Consider the following 23,600-nt stretch of genomic DNA (forward strand, 5'->3'; position numbering starts at 1 on the left):
GCCCACTCCAGATGAACGACCAGAATAGAGGTATTGTAAAAACACATTGTCTAACTTGTTTGATTATTTAGTAATCAAGGTGTGTAAAAGTATCTTTAAAATACTAAATTCAACTGCTAACAAATATTTTGTGCGTGTTTCAAATGTGGAGCATATTCGGATTGTATGTACCATTTTCAAGAAAGAATCATTTTTTGCTGTTACGCGTTTACTATCAAAGAATTTTGGGCTCCCGAACTTAACGCGATAGGCGAAAAGTCGAGGTAAAATTAAATAATAATATTAGTTTTTAAGCCAGTTTCACCAGTTTAGGCTTGGCGCTACATAGGGAATGAAATATTTTAATATTAAATCTTGAAAACACGCCTACGCGGTAGGCTGCAGTTGAAAGGAGAAATATTTGGCGCAAACCTCGGGAGAAATTGATTCAAATTGATCCTTATTTGCGATCTAGTGGGCAGATTATGTAAAGGTCATCTGTTTATATGACCGATGATCAACGGGGGAATCGTGTGGCCAGCACAACGACCAACCGAATTTACTTTCCCCCAACTAATGTCAGGAAGCCACTAGAGACTCAGGGGCGCCCTAATAATTCCGAAATCGCCTGGTGTTCATCGAGACTCGAACCATCAACTCGGAAGCAAAGCGCATTAGCACTCTGCCACCACTCCCCTCTTGCCCAGTACAGTATAGCATTATATTTGCTTTTATGCGAAACTGACTTCACAAAGCACAAGTTAAAAGCTACTGATTATACTGGGCGGTTACACAGTTTTGTAGAGATATTGACACTGATTATTTCACATATTTTATTTAGCCGAATACCTGTAGCTTCTATCTTATCGGTCATAAATACATATGCAAGTTTTATATATATGATACATCTGTTGAAATAATAAAAAAAGCCACTGATTCTTAAGTGCACTTAATGTGTTAATTTGAATGAACTGGGAAATGAATTACTGAAATATACATGGAGATGCTCCATACTAGAAACAATATATATATATATATATATATATATATATATATATATATATATATATATATATATATATATATATATATATATATATTGACGTTGAGAAGCTCAGGCTACATACTAAATGTGTCCAACATGTTTTGCTGTGAGCTTATTTCTGAATAGCAACTTTTTTTTAAAGCCTTTCTCTCTTTTTTTAAAAATTATTTTATTGTTGCTTGTCCAGCATCTGCACCATTCATTACCAAACTGAGGATCACTGAGTCCCCTTGTATCATGTACATTGATTATAATTTGTTTTAAGTTTTAAAGTAAATTCAGTGGTGTCACTATGAGGGTGCGGGCCTAGCCGGGTGACACCCAAATAACCAAGTGGGCAAAAAAAAATACACTTTGCAAATGCAGAGAGTTTTTAATACATTTAATGACTGTTATATTGGCCTCCTTCAGTCGTAGAACGACTATGGTTCATCTCGAACACTTTTTCATGTGGCTGTGGAGCCCTATTTTGGAGAGACACTCCCGTCCACATATATTGCGGGTCAAGGTGGCCTTCACTTTGGTGGTAGAGGAGCTGGCCATTCTCCGTATGGCACGCTTTTCTTCAAGAGCTGAGGCCCAAGATTTCTCGCTGTCCATAGCTTTCTTGGTCACTGTTTCTCTCCAGTTAGTGCGGTCTAGAGCTGTCTTCCCAATGGTCAGTGTCAATGTTCACTGTAAAGATGTAATGACTGTAAAGATACTCAAACAAGGCGATTCACGTTATATATGTATATATATATTTACAGGGCTTTTTTGTGACGGTACGCACCGGTACGGCGTACCGGCACTTTTTTTATTTATTTTTTTTCACTTTTCTTGTATTTTAACGTATATTATTAATTTTTAGTAGTTAAAAGTTAGGCAATCAACTACTGAGTACCGGCACCTTTTTTTTTTTTGTTTTAGAAAAAAAGCACTGTATATATATATAGGTTAGGGTTAGGGTTATATATAATATTATATTATAATAACTGAAGGAAGGCAACTAAACGAGGTATAGGTGTTTATTTACATGGAGACATGACAAACACATCGGACATCTGCCTTGAGCACAGCATCTTCATCTCGGTTCTCGACTTCTGCGGAAATCGTTCTCTCTTCTCTAATGCCAACATCCTTCCTAGTCTAGTCACTGATAGTGCGCACCTTCTGCACTATCTTGGATGGCGGTGTGCATGGCAAGGTTATAACACTGCCCGCGTCTTAGCACTTTTCGTCCCGAAAAGAAACTGCAGTTCAAGTTTGACAGTTCAGGTGGAGGTCGATCGGTGGGAGTCACAGGCGGCAGGGAGCGTGTTCCCCACGAGGCCATCCGCATTGTTTTCCTCCAGTGCCGCTTTCTCTTTCGCCAGTTGACCAGGCTGTTGTTGCGATGATGACATGGCCGTTTGACACACAAAGAGATATTGTCGAGCACTGTTTTCTTTAGCACAGCCGTTGATTAGACACGCTGTTTCAGCAGACCTTCCCGACAGACGCCTCTCAAGGGAGCCGCAGTCATCCTCAGCTAACAGTCTCACGTCCAGGAGATAAGTCTCTTCGAGTTCAAGTGGAAGATGTCTTCCTCTTGACAGCTCAGATTTAGAGTCGGTTTACTGACATTCATCTATGTCAATGTCAATGATGATGGCAGAAGTACACATGCTTTGTTGGTAGTTTTCTTGGCATCCATATTCCCTGTGTGATGCGCCGCACGTACAGCTCATGCTAAACTTCTGGATGCAATTGTCGAGCCTTGAATTTTCCTCGTGAGCACCGGCAGATAGGCAGAGGTCTTTAAGGTCCATAGCAACAGACTTAGACGCAGACCCAACGTTGTCTTGATCTGTCCGGCTCTTTTAGGTACTGGTAACAGGTACAACAGGAACAAACGCTTCAGGCACATAACAGACTTCAGTTTCTTCGTTTGTCTCTTTCCGTTCGATTCGGTACATCCCGTTGAGATCGTCGCAGCAATCGTTGTCACGTTTCTCTTCTAGACAGTCACGCCCACAAGACACTTGCTCACAACACAGCTACAGACGGCGCTCCAACACCCAGCGTCTCCGTCACCACTGTTTGTGCAGCCACAGTCTTCACCGTGCAACTTCTTCACCAACGAGTCTACAGGCAACTGCTCCTTCGCCAACGAGTCTATTCCTCCTTTCGCTTGAGACACCATTTTATCGAATTGGTCTGTTTGTCCTTCCACTGGTGATACACCTTCATCTACCTTGTTCCCCATCCTGTTAATTTGTTCACGCATTGCATCGCTGTCCATAGCTTTCTTGGTCACTGTTTCTCTCCAGTTAGTGCGGTCTAGATCTGTCTTCCCTATGGTCAGTATCAATGTTCATTGTAAAGATGTAATGACTGTAAAGATACTCAAACAATGAGCTCATAAATCTCCGGCTCAATTTCAAATAGGTCTCAGGATCTTCGTCTTCATCGATCAGTGCTGGGAAATGAATTACTGAAATAACTGAAATATACAATGGAGATGCTAGATACTAGAAACAATATATATATTGACGTTGAGAAGCTCAGGCTACATACTAAATGTGTCCAACATGTTCAAGCTGTAAGCACCTCCTTGCTACCACCAAGCTTCAGGTGTCTGTAACGAAGTCCCTGACTTAGCTCTTTAATATATATATCAAGTAATTATTTTTTGGGTACGAATGTCCAGAACGTTACGTGCTTACAAAGAAATGATATTTGTTGTTTATTAATTTCATTTTATTTTGATGAAGAACTTTATTGGAGTTTGTGTGACAAATTAATACATACTCCGACCAGGTCTGGTTTGATGGCAACCTGAAGCTAGATCTTTTTTTTTATTACATTGCCAACAACACATAAGACACTAACATAAGTTTACGGTTTATACAACAGTTCACGTTAAAATTGTTCATAAACTGTCCAAATTTGACGATCGCTGGGTTGTCCATTGTCCTGTGTTGTAGACGAACGAAGTTATTGAGATTCTTTCGGAGAGATCTTTCATTGTTTCCTATGGAAGCCCAAAGATTCTAAGAAATATAAATGGTTATTCAGTACTGAAGAGATGACCTTGCCAACAACACATAGGACACTACCGTAAGTTTACGGTTTACACAACAGTTCACGTTAAAATTGTTCATAAACTGTCCAAACTTGACGATCACTGGGTTGTCCATTGTCCTGTGTTGTAGACGAACGAAGTTATTGAGATTCTTTCGGAGAGATCTTTCATTGTTTCCTATGGAAGCCCAAAGATTCCACGAAGTACAAATGTTTTTGTTGAAGCGATTGAATTCCTGAAACTGTTGCTATGTACCACAAAGCGGACTAATCAACACAAAAAAATTGTTCGTGCACACCACTCAGTCATTAGTCCCCCGCCATTGTATACAGGCTGAACTCTATTACTATGACCGCTTTCCCAAATCACTAGTAGAGAAGCCTCCACAAGTTGACAGACCTGTACCGGTTTCCAGATGTTAACTTGTTGTCAACACAGCAGTGAGCTCATGAGGAACTTAGAGGACTGGATTAATTATGCATTCCAGTATGTCTGGTCCTTTTATTTGTTCTATAATATTGCATGCTTAACTTTTTTTTTTTCTTAAGTATGGTTCTACATACAACATAACATTGGTGTAGCACATCGTAAATATGTTGACACTCAACAACTTGCTGCTTACCAATCTTGCTTTGAAAAATGTCTAGAAATATTTGCATCATTTGTTTGTTGAAAACACTAGCCCATTTCGTTGTTGTTGTTTTTTTTTCTCTTTGGGAGAGGGGGATATCCCATAAGTAGGTGAATACAGATCTATATATTTTATCTGAGGCGTCGCTAGGGGGCGCAGACTGCACCGGGTGACACTCATTAAGTGGTGACAACTGAATATTATACTGTTCTTTAAAAAAATGAATGTGAACAAATAGATCTTTGTGTGTGTGTGTTTCAACAAAATGAAGGTGAATAAATGGATCTTTGTGTATGTGTGTTACAACCAAATGAATGTGAGTAAAAAGATCTTCGTGTGTGTGTGTGTGTTACAACAAAATGAATGTGAGTAAATAGATCTTTGTGTGTGTGTGTGTGTGTTTCAACAAAAAAGAATAAAACAACGAGAGGTCATGTGAAAGGGCGTAATTTGGGAGAGATGAGACCATTGGCTGATTTTTTCCACGTGACACAGTCCATAGTGAGGCTTTAAACTTTTATAGACATGGTCTTGACAAAGAAACTTAACTTTATTTATCCAATGTGACTAAATCAACAAAAATATTACTTCCCTTTTATTTCACGTAATATACATTGTTAGTCTTCTTAGTATTATTTTTATTTCTTTAATATTTTTTTTTAGAATTTTCATTTTAAAAAATTGCTTTCCATAAAAAAAACAAAGATTTACTGCTGCCAGGGGTAAACGACTGTATAGAAAAGTAGTGGTTGCCTGTTTTAGCTCTCAAGATTGTAGTGACATTTTCAGTAGAGCTTTTAGATCCAAAAGTGTCAGAAGACAAACTTCCCAAAACCAACCAATGGCCTTTCCCGTTTCTGGGGCCGCTAACAAAGTAATAGCCTACCCCACAACTTCTTAGCCTTCGTTTGGAATTTTGGATGAGGAGATCAAAGTCACGCTTTCAAGCTGATAAAAGCACGCGCTCCTTATGCGAGAGACAGAATGTCTATACTTGACAACTTGAGAATCAGTTCGTCAATACCATGGGCAAAGTTTAATGGTTTCTGGCAATGAGGCTGGTATGATTCTCATCAGCTAACGAAATATTAAATGATGCTTACCCTGTTTCGATAATAGTAATCTTCTGTTTTGTTAATGGTAATCCTGTGTTTTGTTAATGGTAATCTTGCGTTTTATTAATGGTAATCTTGTAGTTTTATTAATAGTAATCTTGTGGTTTTATTAATGGTAATCTTGTGTTTTATTAATGGTAATCTTGTGTTTTGTTAATGGTAATCTTGTGTTTTTATTAATGGTAATCTTGTGGTTTTATTAATGGTAATCTTGTGTTTTTTAATGGTAATCTTGTGTTTTATTAACGGTATTCTTGTGTTTTGTTAATGGTTGTCAAATGGCAAGTGTATATGATTTCGTTTTCAGCACAACCTGGTTCTAATATCGCTAAACAAAGCTAGCCTGATCACTTCTGCTTATTGAGATAATGCTAATGTTAGCTACAAAATAAAATGTAGCGAAAGGGGAGAGTAACAATGTATATTTCTATATCGTGTCGCATGTCTGTAGTTTCACTGAGGGCTTATTTTTTCGATTAAAAGAAATTTCTATAAATCAAATAAGAACAAAACTAAAATGTTATTTAACCTTGGTTAGGCCAATAATAGAATATGCATCCTCCGTTTGGGACCCCTCAACTCAAGATAACATTAAGAAACTGGAACAGACACAAAATAGAGCAGTGAGATTCATAACAAACGAATATTCACACTTAATCAGAGTAACACCTTTAGTAAATCACTAAATTTAGAAAGCCTTCAGGACAGAAGACTCAAAAGTAAAGTAGCAATTATACATAAAACACTGAACCATAATCTTCAAATACTAAAACAAAATTTAATAAAATACTCTGAAAGACACAAAGATAAAGGTACATTCCTCGTCCCATATGCTAGGACAAATTTGTAAAAATATTCCATTCTTCTCGAGTGCTATTAGAGCATGGAATGGGTTGCCTGAGCTAGCCAGGAAAACCAGTGACTTGGCAGAATTTAAGTCATTGGTTAATATGCATGATTAAATGCATGATGGATAGGACGTAATCATCTTCTTTTTTGAAGTAACGTCTGTATTATATAAGATAAGAAGATAAGATAAGATTGCTATGGTAAGACAATTTTCCTCTTGGTAAATAAAACTGACATGACGTGGAGCAGATACCTGGAGTTGCGCTCACTACAAGGGAATCGAAATTCATTGTACTCCGATAACAATGTCTATAATCATACTTAAAATCGGTATGGTCTGCGTCAGTGACAGCCTGAGTCTTTCTAGGAATGTTCAGATGTCTGCAATGTCAGTTATCACCACACATTCGGCTGGCATCACCATTGGGAGTATTGTAATTTCCGAGCTAAGGTTTTTTGTTTTATTTTTTCTCTTTTTTTTTTTAACAATACCTCTTTTCAACTCGTGCCTTCATGGAGACTTAAACCTAAAACATCCAGGGCGTAAATCTAAAAAAACAACCTGATTGGACACAGATCTCGAAAACGGCTCTATCGATTTTCTTAGAAATTTGACAGTCACTGCAAATTGTTTGGAAAAGAAATACTAGCTTGTTGGCCGCACTGGGAAAACTCTACTTTGGTCGTTATACTTTTTTAAAGCATGAAAAGAAATGAATTTAAATTTGGCTAGAGAACTAGAAACTATTTATCTAGAACGGACTATACGTCTTCGAGTACTTCCGCATGTAGGCCTTGTACATAGACATAAATAAATATAGACTGGCCGAAGGAAGTAACTTCATGTAACTTGAAAACATGTATATCTATTGTATTCGGATTTCCGAATTATGAAAAATTGCATGATCTTCATTCTTAGAGATTTAAAAAAAAAACACTAGTGAAAATAATGTAATGCTTATATAGGTTATAGCTGAAATAGATATGAATACTTACACAAATTACACTCACAAATTTTCGTTTCATAAAACTCTTTAATCGGCCAGTCTATATTTATTTATGTCTATGGCATTGTATTACAAAAGAGTTTAATAAATTAATGTCCAGGAACATTTTTGCGCCTCTAGGTCTAGATCTAAAGGCCAGTCATTAGAATATTTTATAGTCTAGTAGATTTATAATTTTTTTTTTGTTTGGGGGGGGGGGGCGTGGGGTAAAACATTTTACATCTTTTTTAAAATCTAACCTTCATTTGTTATCAAGAGGGGAATAAATAGCTCTATAGATTGTATAAAGGAGGCATTGTTTTTTTTTAATGTATTATCTATGATTCTGTATTTTTTTTTGTTACATTATGAAATTGTTGCACTGCAATGTCATTATTCAATACAGATGTGTTCACGTTTATCAATCAAAAGTAGATCTGGTCGATGAAGGCTTATACCAGGACCGTGCATATTTATTGTACTTAAATGTGACTATTATTCAAATACTTCTATATTCTAAATTGGCTTTAGTGTTCTATGAATTCTCGTCTGCTGTTTCTCTTGCTATACATATAGAGATACAAGACCAGCGTTACAGTGCTAATTTGTGTCATAATTATGTTAATCTTTGCTGTGATTAGATCAGTAAAACAATACTGGTTTGTGCTTTGATCTCACGACACTCACGGCTCCGCGTCATGGGGACGATTAAAGGCTAGCATCTCCAGACATAGGTGTTGATTCTGCTATTTTTTAAGGCGTTCTTGGGAGCATCTTTGTATGTTTTATGTATTATTATGTATATATTATGAGAGGCGCGGTGGCTGAGCGGTAGAGCGCTAGGCTTCCGAACCGGGGATCCCGGGTTCGAAGCCTGGTGAAGACTTGGAGTATTAATTTCTGGATCTTTGGGGAAAGTAAAGGGGTCATCAGATGACCTTTACATCATCTACTTATTCTACCCTATAGAAAGGGGTCATCAGATGACCTTTACATCATCTACTTATTCTACCCTATAGAAAAATATATTATGTTGTTCTTCCTGGGAACACTTTTCCACTGTACAGTTACCCATACATAAATAATGATTCTAGAGTCCGACTCATGTGTCACTGCAAAATAACCTCGAGTCCCATCGAACAGATCCTCTGAGGCTTCAGTGGACCTTATTCAAGGGACAGATGAGGTCAAGGGCGCAATGCGGCTAAGAGAGATGATGATGATTATAAGGCGTTAAGTACTGTAACGTTTTATATACTGATATTTAAATAAAGTGAAGTATTACTGTCTCCCGCCTCTCTACTTTTATAGATTATTATTTATACATTACAGATTTAGTCCTTTCTGTACGTCGCCCTGTACGTCGCCTTGTTTGTTTTGTTGTTTTTTTTTGTTGGTGTTTTTTAGTTTGGCTGCTTTCATGTATTCTATATTAAATCCGTCTAATGTGTTGTTAAGTGTTGAACCACCGTTGTGGGTTTTCATTGGATGAACTAAAACATCCTGGACTTGACTTTAACTAGCTACCCGCTTGGTGTTCCTCTTGGCCGTAGATCAAGTGTTGTTCCTGTTTGAACTGTGATAACATCCGAAGTGCTCAACTTCAACAATCATAGTCTTTGTTCCAATTTGTAGTTGTACCCATGTGTCTATAAAGTCTCTTTCTTGCGTTTAATATTTCTAAATCATGCCAGTAGGTCACAATTATGTCGGTCTTCTTGAGAACGCTTTCCACAGTACAGTTACCCATAGTACATTAAGGGTTTTAGAGCCAATTGTCTTTAAAAACAAAAATTCCACTTACCAGCTTGCAAATTTTTTATGGGTTCAAAAAGCAAACAAACAAAAATCTGCTTGGACACGGATTTCGATAGCGTCATTGATGATTTTCATAGAAATTTCGGGATCCTTGGGCGCCTCTGAGCCCACCCAGCTCTAATGGCTGCCTGACATTAGTTGGGGAAAGTAAAGGCTGTTGGTCGTTGTGCTGGCCACATGACACCCTCGTGAACAGATGACTTTGACATCATCTGCCCTATCGATCGCAAGGTCTGAAAATGTACTTTACTTATCTTCTTACAATTCAATTGAGTCTTGAGGTCCAAAGTCTAGACCAGTGATTCCCAAAGTGATCTATATAGACCCTCAGGGGTCTACGAAGACTTCCAAGGGGTCTACGAAAGGGAAACAGCTAAATTGGGGGTCTATGAGATGTCTTCTGGCTCTACTTAATAAATTTCATTTAAGAAGTTCATGACTTTAATTTTCACATCCCATTAATGTAATTCTTTTATACACTAATATATTATTTTCACCTTAGTTAATCCATTAGATGTTTATCCTGCTATTCAAATGAAAAATTATTGTATTTAATTTCAATACTTATTTAAATAGCTTAATTTTGTCTACATGTAACTAATGTTTTACAAAAATAATGTAGATTTTACGGCGTTGATTATTTAAAATTGGGATTCATTCCTTCCTTGTCAAACAAGTGGTTGCCTAAGTGCTTTTTATGGCGATATGAAACTAATTTCACTAGAAGATCATTTGAGACAATGCCACCCTGACAAAACAGATGAAGATTTGAAAATTTTTCGAACACTCAAAGAAAGACCTAAATTTCAGAATAGACCCACAGAATCTCTTAGACATCATATAGAGTAGATGATGGTTTGTGAGCGTCTTACGATATCTCTTGACTTATAGCAAAACACTATAGATAAAACATTGATTTTACCAGCTGTTGTAGTTTCACAAGTGTTTTACACAAACCTACGTCTGATTATTATTAAAAGAATTTCTGTAAGCAACAATATAGTTCATGAGCTCATAGGTGGCATGAGTTGTACAAGTAAAAGCTTCTTATGCAATTCTTTGCACACGAGTTTGGGATCAGCTGCGTCGCAGGCTTTGCGCCTGCTCCTTATTTTTCTTCAGGGATGACCCACGAAACCTTTCCCATATTTGGGTATAGCTGCGAGGCAGCAGAGTTTTGAATTCAGTTTTCCTTCTGCTAGGTGGGTAGAAAGCCAAGGTTAATTAGCTCTTCACGCTCGGAGCTTGCTGGTTTAGGCGCCAGTTACTCACTTCTCCTTTTAGTAAAAACAGTTCCGCAGCCCCAATATTTGAGCCACACATGAAAGATCAAGAAATCCACGAGAAACTGCTCTTTGCGAAAACTTTTACAATTAAGGCAAATTAATTAATTAATTAACTAATAGTTAATGTTTGAAGGACTACTTCATAGAACAAGAAATTCCTATATGAAATATAATATCCATAGCAACGGATGATAAACTTGCTATAAAAAACAACAACACATTTCCAGCGTATTTTGGTGATTCCAGTAATAAATATTAATTGGTTTAAATTTGAATTTTATTAATAAAAAAGATCGTTGGAACTTACAATGTCGCTTTAAATTACTTTTTCACTCTATAATTCACTACAGGTGGAAATTAGTTTTAAAAAAATGTTGATGAATTTAAAAATGCAAAGCAAAATTTGTAGGGGGTCTACCGAAAATCAGAAAACATGGCAAGGGGTCTACGAGACAAAAAAAGTTTGGGAACCACTGGTCTAGACAATTTTTATCTTATGCGCACTTTAGCGGGATGGCTGCCTGGTCGTGCGGTTTTCGCGCTGGACTGTCATTCGAATTAATCGATGGTCCCGGGTTCAAACCCTGCCCGCTCCCATCCCCCGTCGTCCTGTGGGAGGTTTGGACTAGAAAGTAATTATCTTCAACTCTGAAGGAACATCCGAACTATGTCAAACAAACATTTTCCCGCATGTCTTCATGAAATAGTAAAGTAAATAAACCGACGTTCAGAAACATTGTGCACAAGTCTGTATCTATAAGCCTATCACTCAACTAGAACCATTCTTTAATATCTAGATACAGTATTCTAGTATAGACTACTGTATTGTTAATGTTGCCTTGTCTGGATCTGTATCACCAAACTAGGATTTTGTATACTATAGACTCTTGAAGTCGATTTACACATGCGCTTAATCAGGATGGAGCGGGGAGGTGTGGATTAACCCTTTAAATGCGTGTGGTAGTTTTAGCCTCTAAACATCAGAATTGGAATTCCAATTTTTATGCACTAATTGTAAAACAGCTCAGCACTTTGAAGGTTAATGGGCGGAGTAAATGATGTTGTTGTTTTTTTTTTTATATCTATCATTCATTAGTTATTTAGAGCAAAGTAATCCTTTTACAAATTGTCTTCAGCTTCATACAGAGGAATTTGTCTTAAAAAAAAGAACAAAAATACAACTTGTTGAATCCTATTGTCAAGCGGCCGTTCTTGTTCTCCAACTATTACATATGAACATAATCCACTGTGTTAGTCTGTCATTTGTTTGAAAGTGGAAAAGCCGTTATTCCTTTTGTCGTGTATGTCTGTTTGTCCGTCAGTATGTCATGTTTACATTTCAAAAACTGTAAAAGATAGGCTTATTATTTTTAAAAAATCCCATTTCGTATTTAAGAGCTTTTCAACGTTCTGATCGAACTGCTATTTTGTATGTTCATAAAGCGAACCGTTTTGCTTTTAAAGTTAAATTCTTAAAAAATACACCATGGTTAAGACAATTCAATTATCCTCAATTTATCCTCTTTTCCTCCTCCTCTCTCTCTCACGCTCTTCTTTCTCTTTCTACAAGATCACGCTATTCTTTCTTTCCACAAGATCACGCTATTCTTTCTTTCTACAAGATCACGCTCTTCTTTCTTTCCACAAGATCACGCTCTTCTTTCTTTCCACAAGATCACGCTATTCTTTCTTTCCACAAGATCACGCTATTCTTTCTTTCCACAAGATCACGCTATTCTTTCTTTCCACAAGATCACGCTATTCTTTCTTTCCACAAGATCACGCTATTCTTTCTTTCCACAAGATCACGCTATTCTTTCTTTCCACAAGATCACGCTATTCTTTCTTTCCACAAGATCACGCTATTCTTTCTTTCCACAAGATCACGCTATTCTTTCTTTCCACAAGATCACGCTTGGAGGAGGAGGCTCTATTAATAAAGGAGCTGATGTTTTGTACATTTCTGTAGCATTTATTCACACAGCTTTGTTTTTTCGCCAAGATAAAGTTATATGTATGTGTTTGTGCGTGTAAGTGTTGTACCATTCACCAAACTTTTTGTCCGTAGATCAACCCATTAAAGACATCACAGCCGTTTTGCGTGGTCACATTTTTCTGCAGCCATTGCCAGATTACTCCTGTCTTAGCGAGCCGAGACCAGTTTTAATAGAAGGCCTGAACACAGGCCTGCAACGTCGCAACCTGTGGGCGGTGATGACGAATAAACCCCTCGCTACGACGTGGCAACTAGCTATTGGTCTCCACAGGGTGCGACGTTGCAGGTCTGTGTTCAGGCCATTTACAAAGACTGGTCTCTGGCGAGCTCGGAGGCTGCTTGGGTGACAGCCTAACCCTAACACCAGAGGGTCAGATTGTGTTGGAATAGATAGACTTAACGACATGCCTAGACAGATGCTTCCACTTACGTTGTCCCTACAGGTAAAGACTAACAAACGACGAGTGAAGGTGCCATTAGTGATTGAATGGGAGGACTCTGGGATATATGTAGGCTGCAATGAGAGTGAACTGTGTGAATCCCAGGCTCACGGGGAACCACGTCTTCAGAACTTTCAGTTCATTGAATATTTATGAATATTAGATAATGGTAATAGCAACATTAAATATATCTTCGCCACTTTCTTTTTTATGCTCTTTTCCTCCTCCTCCTCTTTCTCTCTCTCTCTCTCCACAAGATCACGCTTTTCTCTCTCTTTTTCCACAAGATCACGCTCTTCTCTCTCTTTTTCCACAAGATCACGCTCTTCTCTCTCTTTTTCCACAAGATCACGCTCTTCTATTTTTCCACAAGATCACGCTTTTCTCTCTCTTTCCACAAATCACGCTCTTCTCTTTTCACAAGATGACGCTATTTCCCTCTTTCCACAAATCACGCTCTTCTCTTTTCACAAGATCACGCTATTTCCTTCTTTCCACAAAATCACGCTTTTCTCTCTCTCTTTTCCACAAGATCACGTTATTCTATCTCTTTCGACAATCCACATGATCACGCTCTTCTTTTTCTCTCTCTCTCTCTTTTTCCACAGAATCACGTTTTTCTCTCTCCACAAGACGTTCTATCTCTCTCTCTCTTACCACAAGACCACGTTCTCTGTGTGTGTGTGTGTGTGTGCGCGCGCGTGCGTGCGTGCGTGTGTGTGTGTGTGTGTGTGTGTAGCGCTACCACTTTAATTGATTCACAACTTACGTGCCCATTCTAAAATGTCCCCTTTAAGTCTGACCCAAATACACGCCCATGTGGATACAAACCTTGGGCCTTTCAGGATCAAGACATTCAAGACATTGTGTTGTGTTGTCACAGAGAGTGTTGTGTTGTCACAGAGAGTGGTGTGTTGTCACAGAGAGTGTTGTGTTGTCACAGAGAGTGGTGTGTTGTCACAGAGAGTGGTGTGTTGTCACAGAGAGTGTTGTGATGTCACAGAGAGTGTTGTGTTGTCACAGAGAGTGTTGTGTTGTCACAGAGAGTGTTGTATTGTCACAGAGAGTGTTGTGTTGTCACAGAGAGTGGTGTTTTGTTTTGTATGTTAATGAAGGAATGCAGCCCCCAATTATTCTTCGTTGGCCCATCGCCTTCTTGTGCGTTTCATTCAATAGTTGACTATTTTGTTGATATAATCAAGTATCAATGGAAACTTGCTCCATCACAGAAGATGGTAATGGTGGACCTTGGGGGCTACATCTTCGAAATAGTTCTACTGTTGCACCAGAAAGAAACCAATTAGAAAGGAATTAAAAGAAAATAGTTCTTACTTTTAGATAGTGAGTCATATAAAAAAAGGAAAGAAAAAATTTGTTTTTAAATTGTTTTGATTGAAACAGTCGGTTCTAAACAAAAATTTGGCGTGACGTAAAAATAAAGCCAACATATTGGTCAGTGAGCCTACTCTAATAAAATCACACACGAACAACTGAGGATTGACTTGAACTGAGCTACTGAAACTAAACCTAAACTAAACACTTCATTCGATGTTTGTGGTTTCTTTGAATTCACAACGAAAGTTTCATTTGCCTGAGTTCCTAGCTGCCGAAAATGTTAAGCGATAGAATTTATATTTACATCTGCTCATATCGAGCAGCATAGTGGAATAGATTCAGTTTCAGCAAAGGCCCCCGTTTCTTACTAAGTGACAGTGAAACACTTTTATTTTTGCTCTGTAGGCCTACTTCATAGAAGAGTTTCAATTTGAAACATGCTACCAAGTTCCCGGAATGACAGCGAATTCGTGACATGGATCTTTTTTTTTACCTTCACAAACTGTGTGCCCGCCCTCGTCCCGCGTTGTCCAGCCCTCTCCTCGTTTCACAGAAGTGGATGAATTTCCCTGATCGGTCCCCAGGTAGCAGGCGACACAATTCAAAGTACTGATCCAGCTGGTGACACAAATTTGCAGGCCTACTTTGAAACCGAGGGCCTCCCATGTATAAATACTGCAGACCGTTGCGTGTTTCTTACATAGGAGTAGATCTAGTAGATATACATAGGAATGTTTCTGTATACGGTAAATAAATGTGTTTATCTTATAATTGTTTAGCGTGTGGTCGCCTTTAGTAACAGTAGACGGGTAAACCTACATTGATTTATAGCTTATTGTGTTGTTAGTGTTACGTTGTTCTTTTGTTGATCTTGTTGTTTTTTTTCCCTTGTGTTGTTTTTGTTTTTTCGTTGTGTTGTTATGAATGTTTTTTGGTAAACTAATCACAATTCAAATTAACTCTTTCTCTCCGTAATTATTTTTCCACGTTTTGGAAGGAATCCTTCATTTCACTAATTATTATTTTGCTACCCTGTTATGATTGAGCTTCAATAGCTTTGTGTTTTTTTTTAATCAGAAAATGTTGTGTTTGGTATAGAATGAAAGGGAAATGCATGCTCTTTGTATATAATTCAAAGTCATGTTTAAAAAGTAAACATTAATTTAATTTAATGATGTCAAAATCAACGATGTTAACGTCGATTAGGAGAGAAAGAGTTAAGTAGCCTAGCATTTAAAACTAACAAGGACTTTGAACAGATGTGCAGGATTACCCAGTTGTGCTAGGACAAAATGAAATCCCGTCCTTGACAGTTGGAAATAAATCTTAATTTTTTTTTTTTAGGGTGATTACTTCACTCATGGACCGCGGACCAATTTATATTGTAAGGTATTCTGGAGGTGAACATGTTTTTTTTGTATTGGACCTGATTAGATCAAGCCAAAATATTCATAGATCTAGGCACCACATTTTCTTTGATAACGCCGTTTACAAAGCTGTTTTTCATAATGATATATTTCTGGGGACACTCCGTATGCAAACTAGGCCGGCCAGTGATAGGGAATCCGGCTGGAGGAGGATGTTTATATACAAATTAAAACTATCAGACGACAAAACAAACACACACACACACACGCTAGACCCCGTCTCCCTCCACCAGTCCTATTTCCTTCTCTGCTGTCACACTCGGGCGGCTGCATGGTCGTGTAGCATGCGCTCTGTTGTCTCGATGGGCCCGGGTTTGAACCCCCTCCTACCGCCTACTTTCCTGAGATTTGGACTGGCATGTCCTAATCTTCAATTCTGAAGGAACATCTGAAACGTCAACTGCCACGCATTGGGATATTGCTGGAATTAAAGCTCAATTCTCTTTTATTTAGTTCGTGCCAGATGAAATAGAAATATTTAAAAAAAACAACAACACTCAATTACTCAATTTATTTAATTACTCAATTTATTTAAAATTTAGTGTACTCCAATAACATTATGACAAGTTTCGCTATTTCTTATTGTTTAGAGGCCGCCACCAATCGGAGGGCGTATGCGGCTGCCTAGTTTGCCTATGCCTAAGGGCTGTCCTGCTAATATTGCATGTGGGTGTTCTGGAAGCTGCAGTTCACCACTGGTCAATAGGCGTGAATTGCATTCATCGTCCTTACGCATTGTTCGCCCCCATTTTAATTACTATAAAATAAAATGGAAGTCAGTTGAAGCGCTGTCTAAAACAACATGACTCGCCGTCTGCATTAGGGGCTTAGCAAACTGAAGCAAAGGGAAGTAACAAGGGGCAGTTAGGGTTTTGTTAGCTGGGAGAAACAGCAACTAGATCAACTAATTCTTTCCCACACTTCATTCATAAAGCGCTGGTTATGACTGTGTGTGTGTTTCGTGTGTGAATGTTGTTCGTATTTGCATCTGTGTTGTTATTGTTACAGTAGTTACGCTGAGGTGGTCAGTTGTAGTCAAACTGAATTTCCATGTGTTTGGACCAATAAAAATTATCTTATTTATGTTACGTCAAATGCATCGTGGACGTGCGTATAGAGTAACCGTAGAGCTATTTCAAAAGACGTGTAGATTCTTTATAAACACGAGTTTGTAATATGAAAGCAATACATACGTGTAAACCATTTATACATTTATAGAAGTTAGAACTATGGCTTTGATTGTGGCCTATATTTAATTATGGTGCTCCTTCTTCCCTAGTGCTATCAGAGCATGGAATGGGTTGCCTGAGCTAGCCAGGAAAACCAGTGACTTGGCGGAATTTAAGTCATTGGTTAATATGCATGGCTAAATGCACGACGCGTAGAACGTAATCATCTTCTTTTTTTAAGTAACGTCTGTATTATATAAGATAAGATAAGAAGATGGTCATCTTGTAGTTCAGCGCCCTATGGGTTTAGTTTTTTCGCAACATCCTTTTTTGTTTATTTATACACAATGTTTTTATATGACTATCTGTTTTAAATGTATTTTATTATTATTAGGCCTTATTTTATTCTTGCAAGTATTATTGCAATATTGTTGCTCTACGGGACTACAATAGGCCTATTCGTAATCTTTAATGACTTATTTTGCGACAAAATTTCTCTTAGTTAATATGACAATTATACAAAACATGATTCCTTTCATGATCTGTTGCACAAGATTGATCTCCCGTGTACGTTCCCACGACCCCCAGCACAATGAGACATGGTGGCCCATCAGTCATGGCTGGAGCTGTACTGTCCTAGTCTTACGCAATGGGATCAGACGTGGCATGTATCTCTCCCACACTTAAAATCCAATTATAGTCTGTAACCAGGAAGTTGTTTTAGAGCAGTGTTTCTCGATCTGTAGTCTGCATACCCTTGGGGATACTTAGAACACTGGTTGGGGTTGTTGGGCAAACTTCGACGCTGACGGATGATTAAGAAAGTTATGTCTGCATTTTTGTGCTAGAAATAGGTGCATTGTTCAAGTTAGTCACACACTTGTTCACGAAGTCATGGTCACTCGTTCTTGTCATTCTGTCTGGTCATTCACTTGGTCACTAAATCTGGCCACTGTCAGGTCAGTCACAAGGTCTGGTCTTACATGCGGTCATTCAGTCTGGTTTTACACATGGTCACTCCCCCTTTATTGAACTAACTAAACAGCAGTTGTTGAAACACTTCAGAACTATTTTGATGACTTCATTGTGCTTGTAAGTGTGTGTGTATAAGCGGCCTCTTTGAGGAGGGAATGTGTTTATGCATAGTTATTATGAAGCTTATATCAACTCACGCCGTCTGTTGTCCGGTACACAGTTTGTACACCTATTTCTCTTACTACACATTCTCCGATCAAGTTGAAACTTTGCAGTTATTCATCGTCCTTGTCAAAACATAGATCAATTTTAAAATAATTAACCTATTAATTAATTAAATAGTGGTCATTAATTTATTTTGTTTGATAAAGAAAAAGGGAAATAAATATTACAGTATTGGGATATATGGTTGTAATGTGCAGTTCTTTCCTATATATATGCTTTGTGTTGTTGTTGTTTTTTAGTATTTTGTAAATGTGCAGTTCTTTCATTTATAAACTTTCTGTTTTGGGGTTGTTGTTTTTTGTGGTATTTTCAAGAAATATTTTGATAGTTAATGTTTTGGTTTATTGGTGGATTCTACTCGAGGAGATGTAAAATCTAGTCTCAAGCCCTCCTCAAAGGCGAGAGCCACTGCCAACTCTCATGCTGGAATAATCCAGAGAGGATTTATCGTAAAAGCCAGTACCGGTAGTGCCTTGTATGTCGATGCTGTGACGGTCCAGCCCACAAGCGTTGTTGAGTTAGAAGACCTTTTTGCTGGCTCACTGAGTGTCTAAAGTTGTACAGATGGGACAATATTACTTCTGCGTTGAAGAGCCAAGGTTGTCTATTATCGGCACCAAGATAGGGAAAGGGGGGGGGGAACCATTTGAAAGACAGCAGTAAACAAACAGGGAAGTTAGCTGTCAAAACAGAAGTGCAAGAGCTCGATACAGCCACTCGAAATATCGATCCGAACCAAAAGGGAAACGCACTCTGCCCTTTCGCGACTTTTTTTTTTCCCCAATCATCAATTTTAACTTGTGTTACTGCCTGCAAGTTATAGGCCTGCAAAAATGTAGTTCTGTGTATGTGTCAGTGTGTGTGCGTGTAGTTCAAGGTAATAACATTCAATTCTTGTATAATACTGTACCCTCTCCCCACCCTCTCTCTCCTCTCTTTCTCTCTCTCTCCTCTCTTGTGAGGCTTACATTATTCCACTGCTTCTCAAAATAGAAGAATAATTTATCAGAAGTGCCACCTTGACTTGACCAGCACTTGGGTCACAGGTACTTTCTAAACGTAGCCTCCTTCAGTATAACAAACCGATACGACGCCTGGATACGTGACGCCTGGATACGTGAAGACGTTGAGCAGAAGGTGAAAATATTGACAAGAAAGAGGTTGGCGCCAAGGGCTTCGCTTCAAATTATCCTGTCAAGGTGCAAAAAGCAAACTTTTTATACACATGCAAGTTTTTGGAGATTCAGGAAGTCAAAACGGAACTTTTTTTTTTTTTTCATGAATTTATGGTGATATCATTGATAGTTATCTCAACTCAAAAAAATTTCCTTTACAAATTGTGACAACTTCTATTATGAAATCAAAGAATGGTGTGTCTTCATGCGTGAAAGATTGGATGCCATAGTTTGAAACATTGCTTTGAATTATTGGGGGACAGATATGGGGGGGGATTCAGAAAGCAGTTTGTCTTGTTTGGTCACAGGAGATGAAACCGGTGCAATTTACTTCTCTTATCTTTTAGCTTACAGACGTTACTTTCCAAAAAAGAAGATAATTACGTCCTACGCATTTCCTGTGTCAATCTAATCATGCGTGTTGTCGTTGGTTTTCCTGGCTGATTCAGGCAGCACATTCCATTATCTAGTAGGGCACGACATGGCCTAAATTGTGCCGAAGTGCTAAAAATACAAATACAAAATCCATTATCTAGTGGGAAGAATGAGCACTTGTCCGACTTTGTCCTAGCATATTGAATAAGAAATGTCCCTCTAGCATTGTGAACATGCACTATTTACATTAGATTTTTACCAAATATTTAAATTTTTACTACCTTGACTATTTTAACTGTGAATAGACCTTGATTTTAATGATATGACTGTATAGAATCTGGCCCTGTTGTTTAGAGAGCGAGTAGTCCTTAAGGGACTGCAGGCACGGCATGGCCTAAATTGTGCCGATGTGCCTCAAATCAAACAATCAATCAAACCCTCTAGCATTGAAAGGCGTAAAAACTCTGGATCTTGCACAACTATTGTAGATCCAATTCTGGTGTTAAGGAATAGTTTTTTTTTTTTTGTTTTTTTTTTTAAAGATTCTGTCCACAAGTTTGTTTGGTTTGGTTTTTGTTTTTGTTTTGTTTTTGTTTTGCGACATCTTTCGTTAGACTGTAATTGTAATTTACAATATTTATTTATTTAAGTTTTTTGTTGTTGTTGTTGTTGTTGTTTTTTTGCAACGCAAAGACGAGAATTTGTGTTTTATCAATTCATTCAGATGAAAGAAAGAACTTCACGGCGCCGCCGGAAGACAGTAATCATGCCTCCAACTTTACGATACAGGTCTAGTAGCAGCAGCAACAGTAGAGTCAAGAAAGGACCCGGCTCACGCATGCGTATGCGAGCGTGGCTCGAGGACCTGCTCGACCGCGAAGAGTGTCGAGGCCTGGCCTGGGTGGACAAGACCAAGAACATCTTCTCAGTTGTGTGGAGACACGCCTCCAGCCACGGCTTTGAGGAGAGTGAGCACAGTGACGTGTTCTATCGCTGGGCAAAGCATACAGGTACGTACATTGCTTTTTTTTTTTGTCTAAACAGTAAATAGTGGGTTCAGTAGTAAACATACTTGGCTACCTAAAAGGGGGAGAGTTCGATCTAAGATAAAATATACCAATGATGAAAATAGTAATTACGTTGTATTTTTAATTGACGAGACTTTCTTATAATTTTTATTTCATACAACAGACTATTGCTTTTTCCCCCCTTGAAATCAAAACCTTTAGATCTAAAAACAAAATCTCTTAATTCTCTAAAATATATTGTTTTAAATCTAACAAGGTTACAAAGACAGTTTATATCGAAACACAAACTCAAAATCGGCCCCCGAAGTGGTCCACCCAGGCAGGTAAAAAGGCAGGTTTCAATATTTTCAGAAAGAACATCAGAATGAAATTCTATCAAAGACAAATGACAGAGAAGAATGTAGAAAGAAGGTTTACGGATCTAGTGTGGTGCCCCAGCGGTCCAGCAGACCAAAGGATATGTGAAAGTGAAAGTGAAGTTAGATGTGAACCTGGCCTAACTAATATCTTATAATAAATATAATTGATCTAATTGTTTTCTAAAGGACAACTCTTATTCCTCAAGAAAAAAACATTTCCGTAAAAAAAAAATAAAAAAATCCTTAGTTCAATGTTATATAGTTACTGTTGTCCCACTGTAGTTCACCAGATAATATGAAAACCTACTTATTAATTGTTGTTTTTAATATTGTCCAACTGATATGCATACTAAATAGATTTTTTCTCTTAAAAAAAAAGTTAAAAAAAATTTTGTGTAAATGTAGTAGTTAGTATAACAGAACTTACTTTCTTCTTCTTCTTCTAGCCAGCTTTATTGCTGCTGAGCTGTGAGCTCTTTTGCAGACTGTGCACAAAACTTACTTAACTTAGCAATACAAATGTAGAAAAAAATAATATTTTTTTGTTGACAGAAATCTAAAACCATTTGCATAAATGTGTTAAAAATATGGTAAATAGTGCTCTCCCCTAGCAAGGTGCCTCTCGTGTTTGTTACTATTAAATTAATAGTGAATAGTTGTAAAAGTGGTGTATTTTTATGAAAAATCTGCTTGCATAAGTGATTTAAAAAATTAGATTTTTTGGTTTCAGAAAAGAAAAAAGTAGCCGTTTCATCAGAACTTAGAATGGTTTAAAATATTATGATGTATTTTCAATATCTTTTCTAGTTTACGAGATCTAAATGAGACTGACAGACATTACACACAAAACTAATAGCGTCTTTTCCCCTTTCGGGGGCCACTTAAAATGATCAACACCTGATGAAAAAAAAAACTATCTTTTCTGTCATTGTGGATTGACGAGATTATTTCTTTCCTTCCAGATTTTTTTTTTTTTTGCATTGAATATCCTACATATTAACGGTTTTATTAACCCCATACTGCCCTATGTAGATTTAGGTCTTAGATCTAGATGTATATAATGTTTTGCTGCCATTGTTCTGTACACATTTCTAGTCTTCCTAGTTTAAAATGTGTTCTATTCTTTATCAACAGGAAAGTATAAACCAAATCAAAGCAATCATTCCAGTTACAAGAGCAACTTCCGTTGTGCCCTTCACAGTTTAAAAGACTGCATAGAGCTCACGAAGACAGGGGATAAAAAAGGAGAGAAGGCCAAACGAACATTTCAGTTTATTGACCCCTCACATCCTCAGTATAGTAAGTAGGCCTATGTCAACACATTTAGTCAATTATAAATACTCAAGTTACTTTCCAAGAAAACTATGATGTCATTTGCTGTGATGAATTAAATATGATTAAGTTTCTCAAAAATAAAATAGGAAAACTCTTGACACTTCCATAAAATATGATGCAAAGAAATAACAAAAACATTTTTTGTTCCTCAGAAAAGAAAAAGGCCAAAAAAGTCAAGGTCAGTCAAATGTAATATTAGAGTGTTTCTGTTTGTTTGCTTGAGAATGTGTTGTCTTTGTTTGAGAATGTGTTGTCTTTGTTTGAGAATGTGTTATCTTAAAAGTCAAGCGTTCTAATATATGCCTAGAGATCATAACCAGAAAAAGATTGGGAATAATTTTTGGTTTGTGTGACGGTCTCAATCAACATTCAAAGGTTTCATAGTTCCTAATCAAATCTGTAATACTAATTGTAATATTCTTTTAAATCATCAACAATTCATTCAACAAATTAAATTCAAATCAAAGTACTGATATTTTTAAGAACAACACTTGTTGCATCTATTAATAAATGTAAACATTCCAGGTTATATCTAGTAATAAATGTAAACATTCCAGGTTATGTTATATCTAATAATAAATGTAAAAATTCCAGGTTATATCTAGTAATAAGTTTAAACATTCCAGGTTATATCTAGTAATAAATGTAAAAATTCCAGGTTATATCTAGTAATAAATGTAAACATTCCAGGTTATATCTAGTAATAAATGTAAACATTCCAGGTTATATCTAGTAATAAATGTAAAAATTCCAGGTTATATCTAGTGATAAATGTAAAAATTCCAGGTTATATCTAGTAATAAATGTAAACATTCCAGCTTATATCTAGTAATAAATGTAAAAATTCCAGGTTATATCTAGTAATAAATGTAAACATTCCAGGTTATATCTAGTAATAAATGTAAAAATTCCAGGTTATATCTAGTAATAAATGTAAAAATTCCAGGTTATATCTAGTAATAAATGTAAAAATTCCAGGTTATATCTAGTAATAAATGTAAAAATT

The 23,600-nt window shown here is 37.2% G+C and overlaps 1 protein-coding gene across 8 annotated transcripts in view; it reads left to right on the forward strand.

Moving 5' to 3' along the window:
* Positions 1–23,600, forward strand: part of LOC106065589 (interferon regulatory factor 1-like) — an 82,848-nt gene that overhangs the window by 51,225 nt on the left and 8,023 nt on the right. For 7 of the 8 annotated variants that reach the window (XM_056021710.1, XM_056021709.1, XM_013224422.2 and 4 more), the window contains 3 exons: positions 20,597–20,882; positions 22,394–22,558; positions 22,747–22,772. In XM_056021710.1, coding sequence (XP_055877685.1) covers positions 20,597–20,882; positions 22,394–22,558; positions 22,747–22,772 — 477 coding nt within the window. Of the gene's footprint in view, positions 1–15,091; positions 15,273–20,596; positions 20,883–22,393; positions 22,559–22,746; positions 22,773–23,600 lie in introns of those variants that run through there. The other variant, XM_013224419.2, reaches the window with a different exon arrangement.

Source organism: Biomphalaria glabrata, chromosome 2 (genome assembly GCF_947242115.1).
Source record: "Biomphalaria glabrata chromosome 2, xgBioGlab47.1, whole genome shotgun sequence".
Lineage (NCBI taxonomy): Eukaryota > Metazoa > Mollusca > Gastropoda > Planorbidae > Biomphalaria > Biomphalaria glabrata.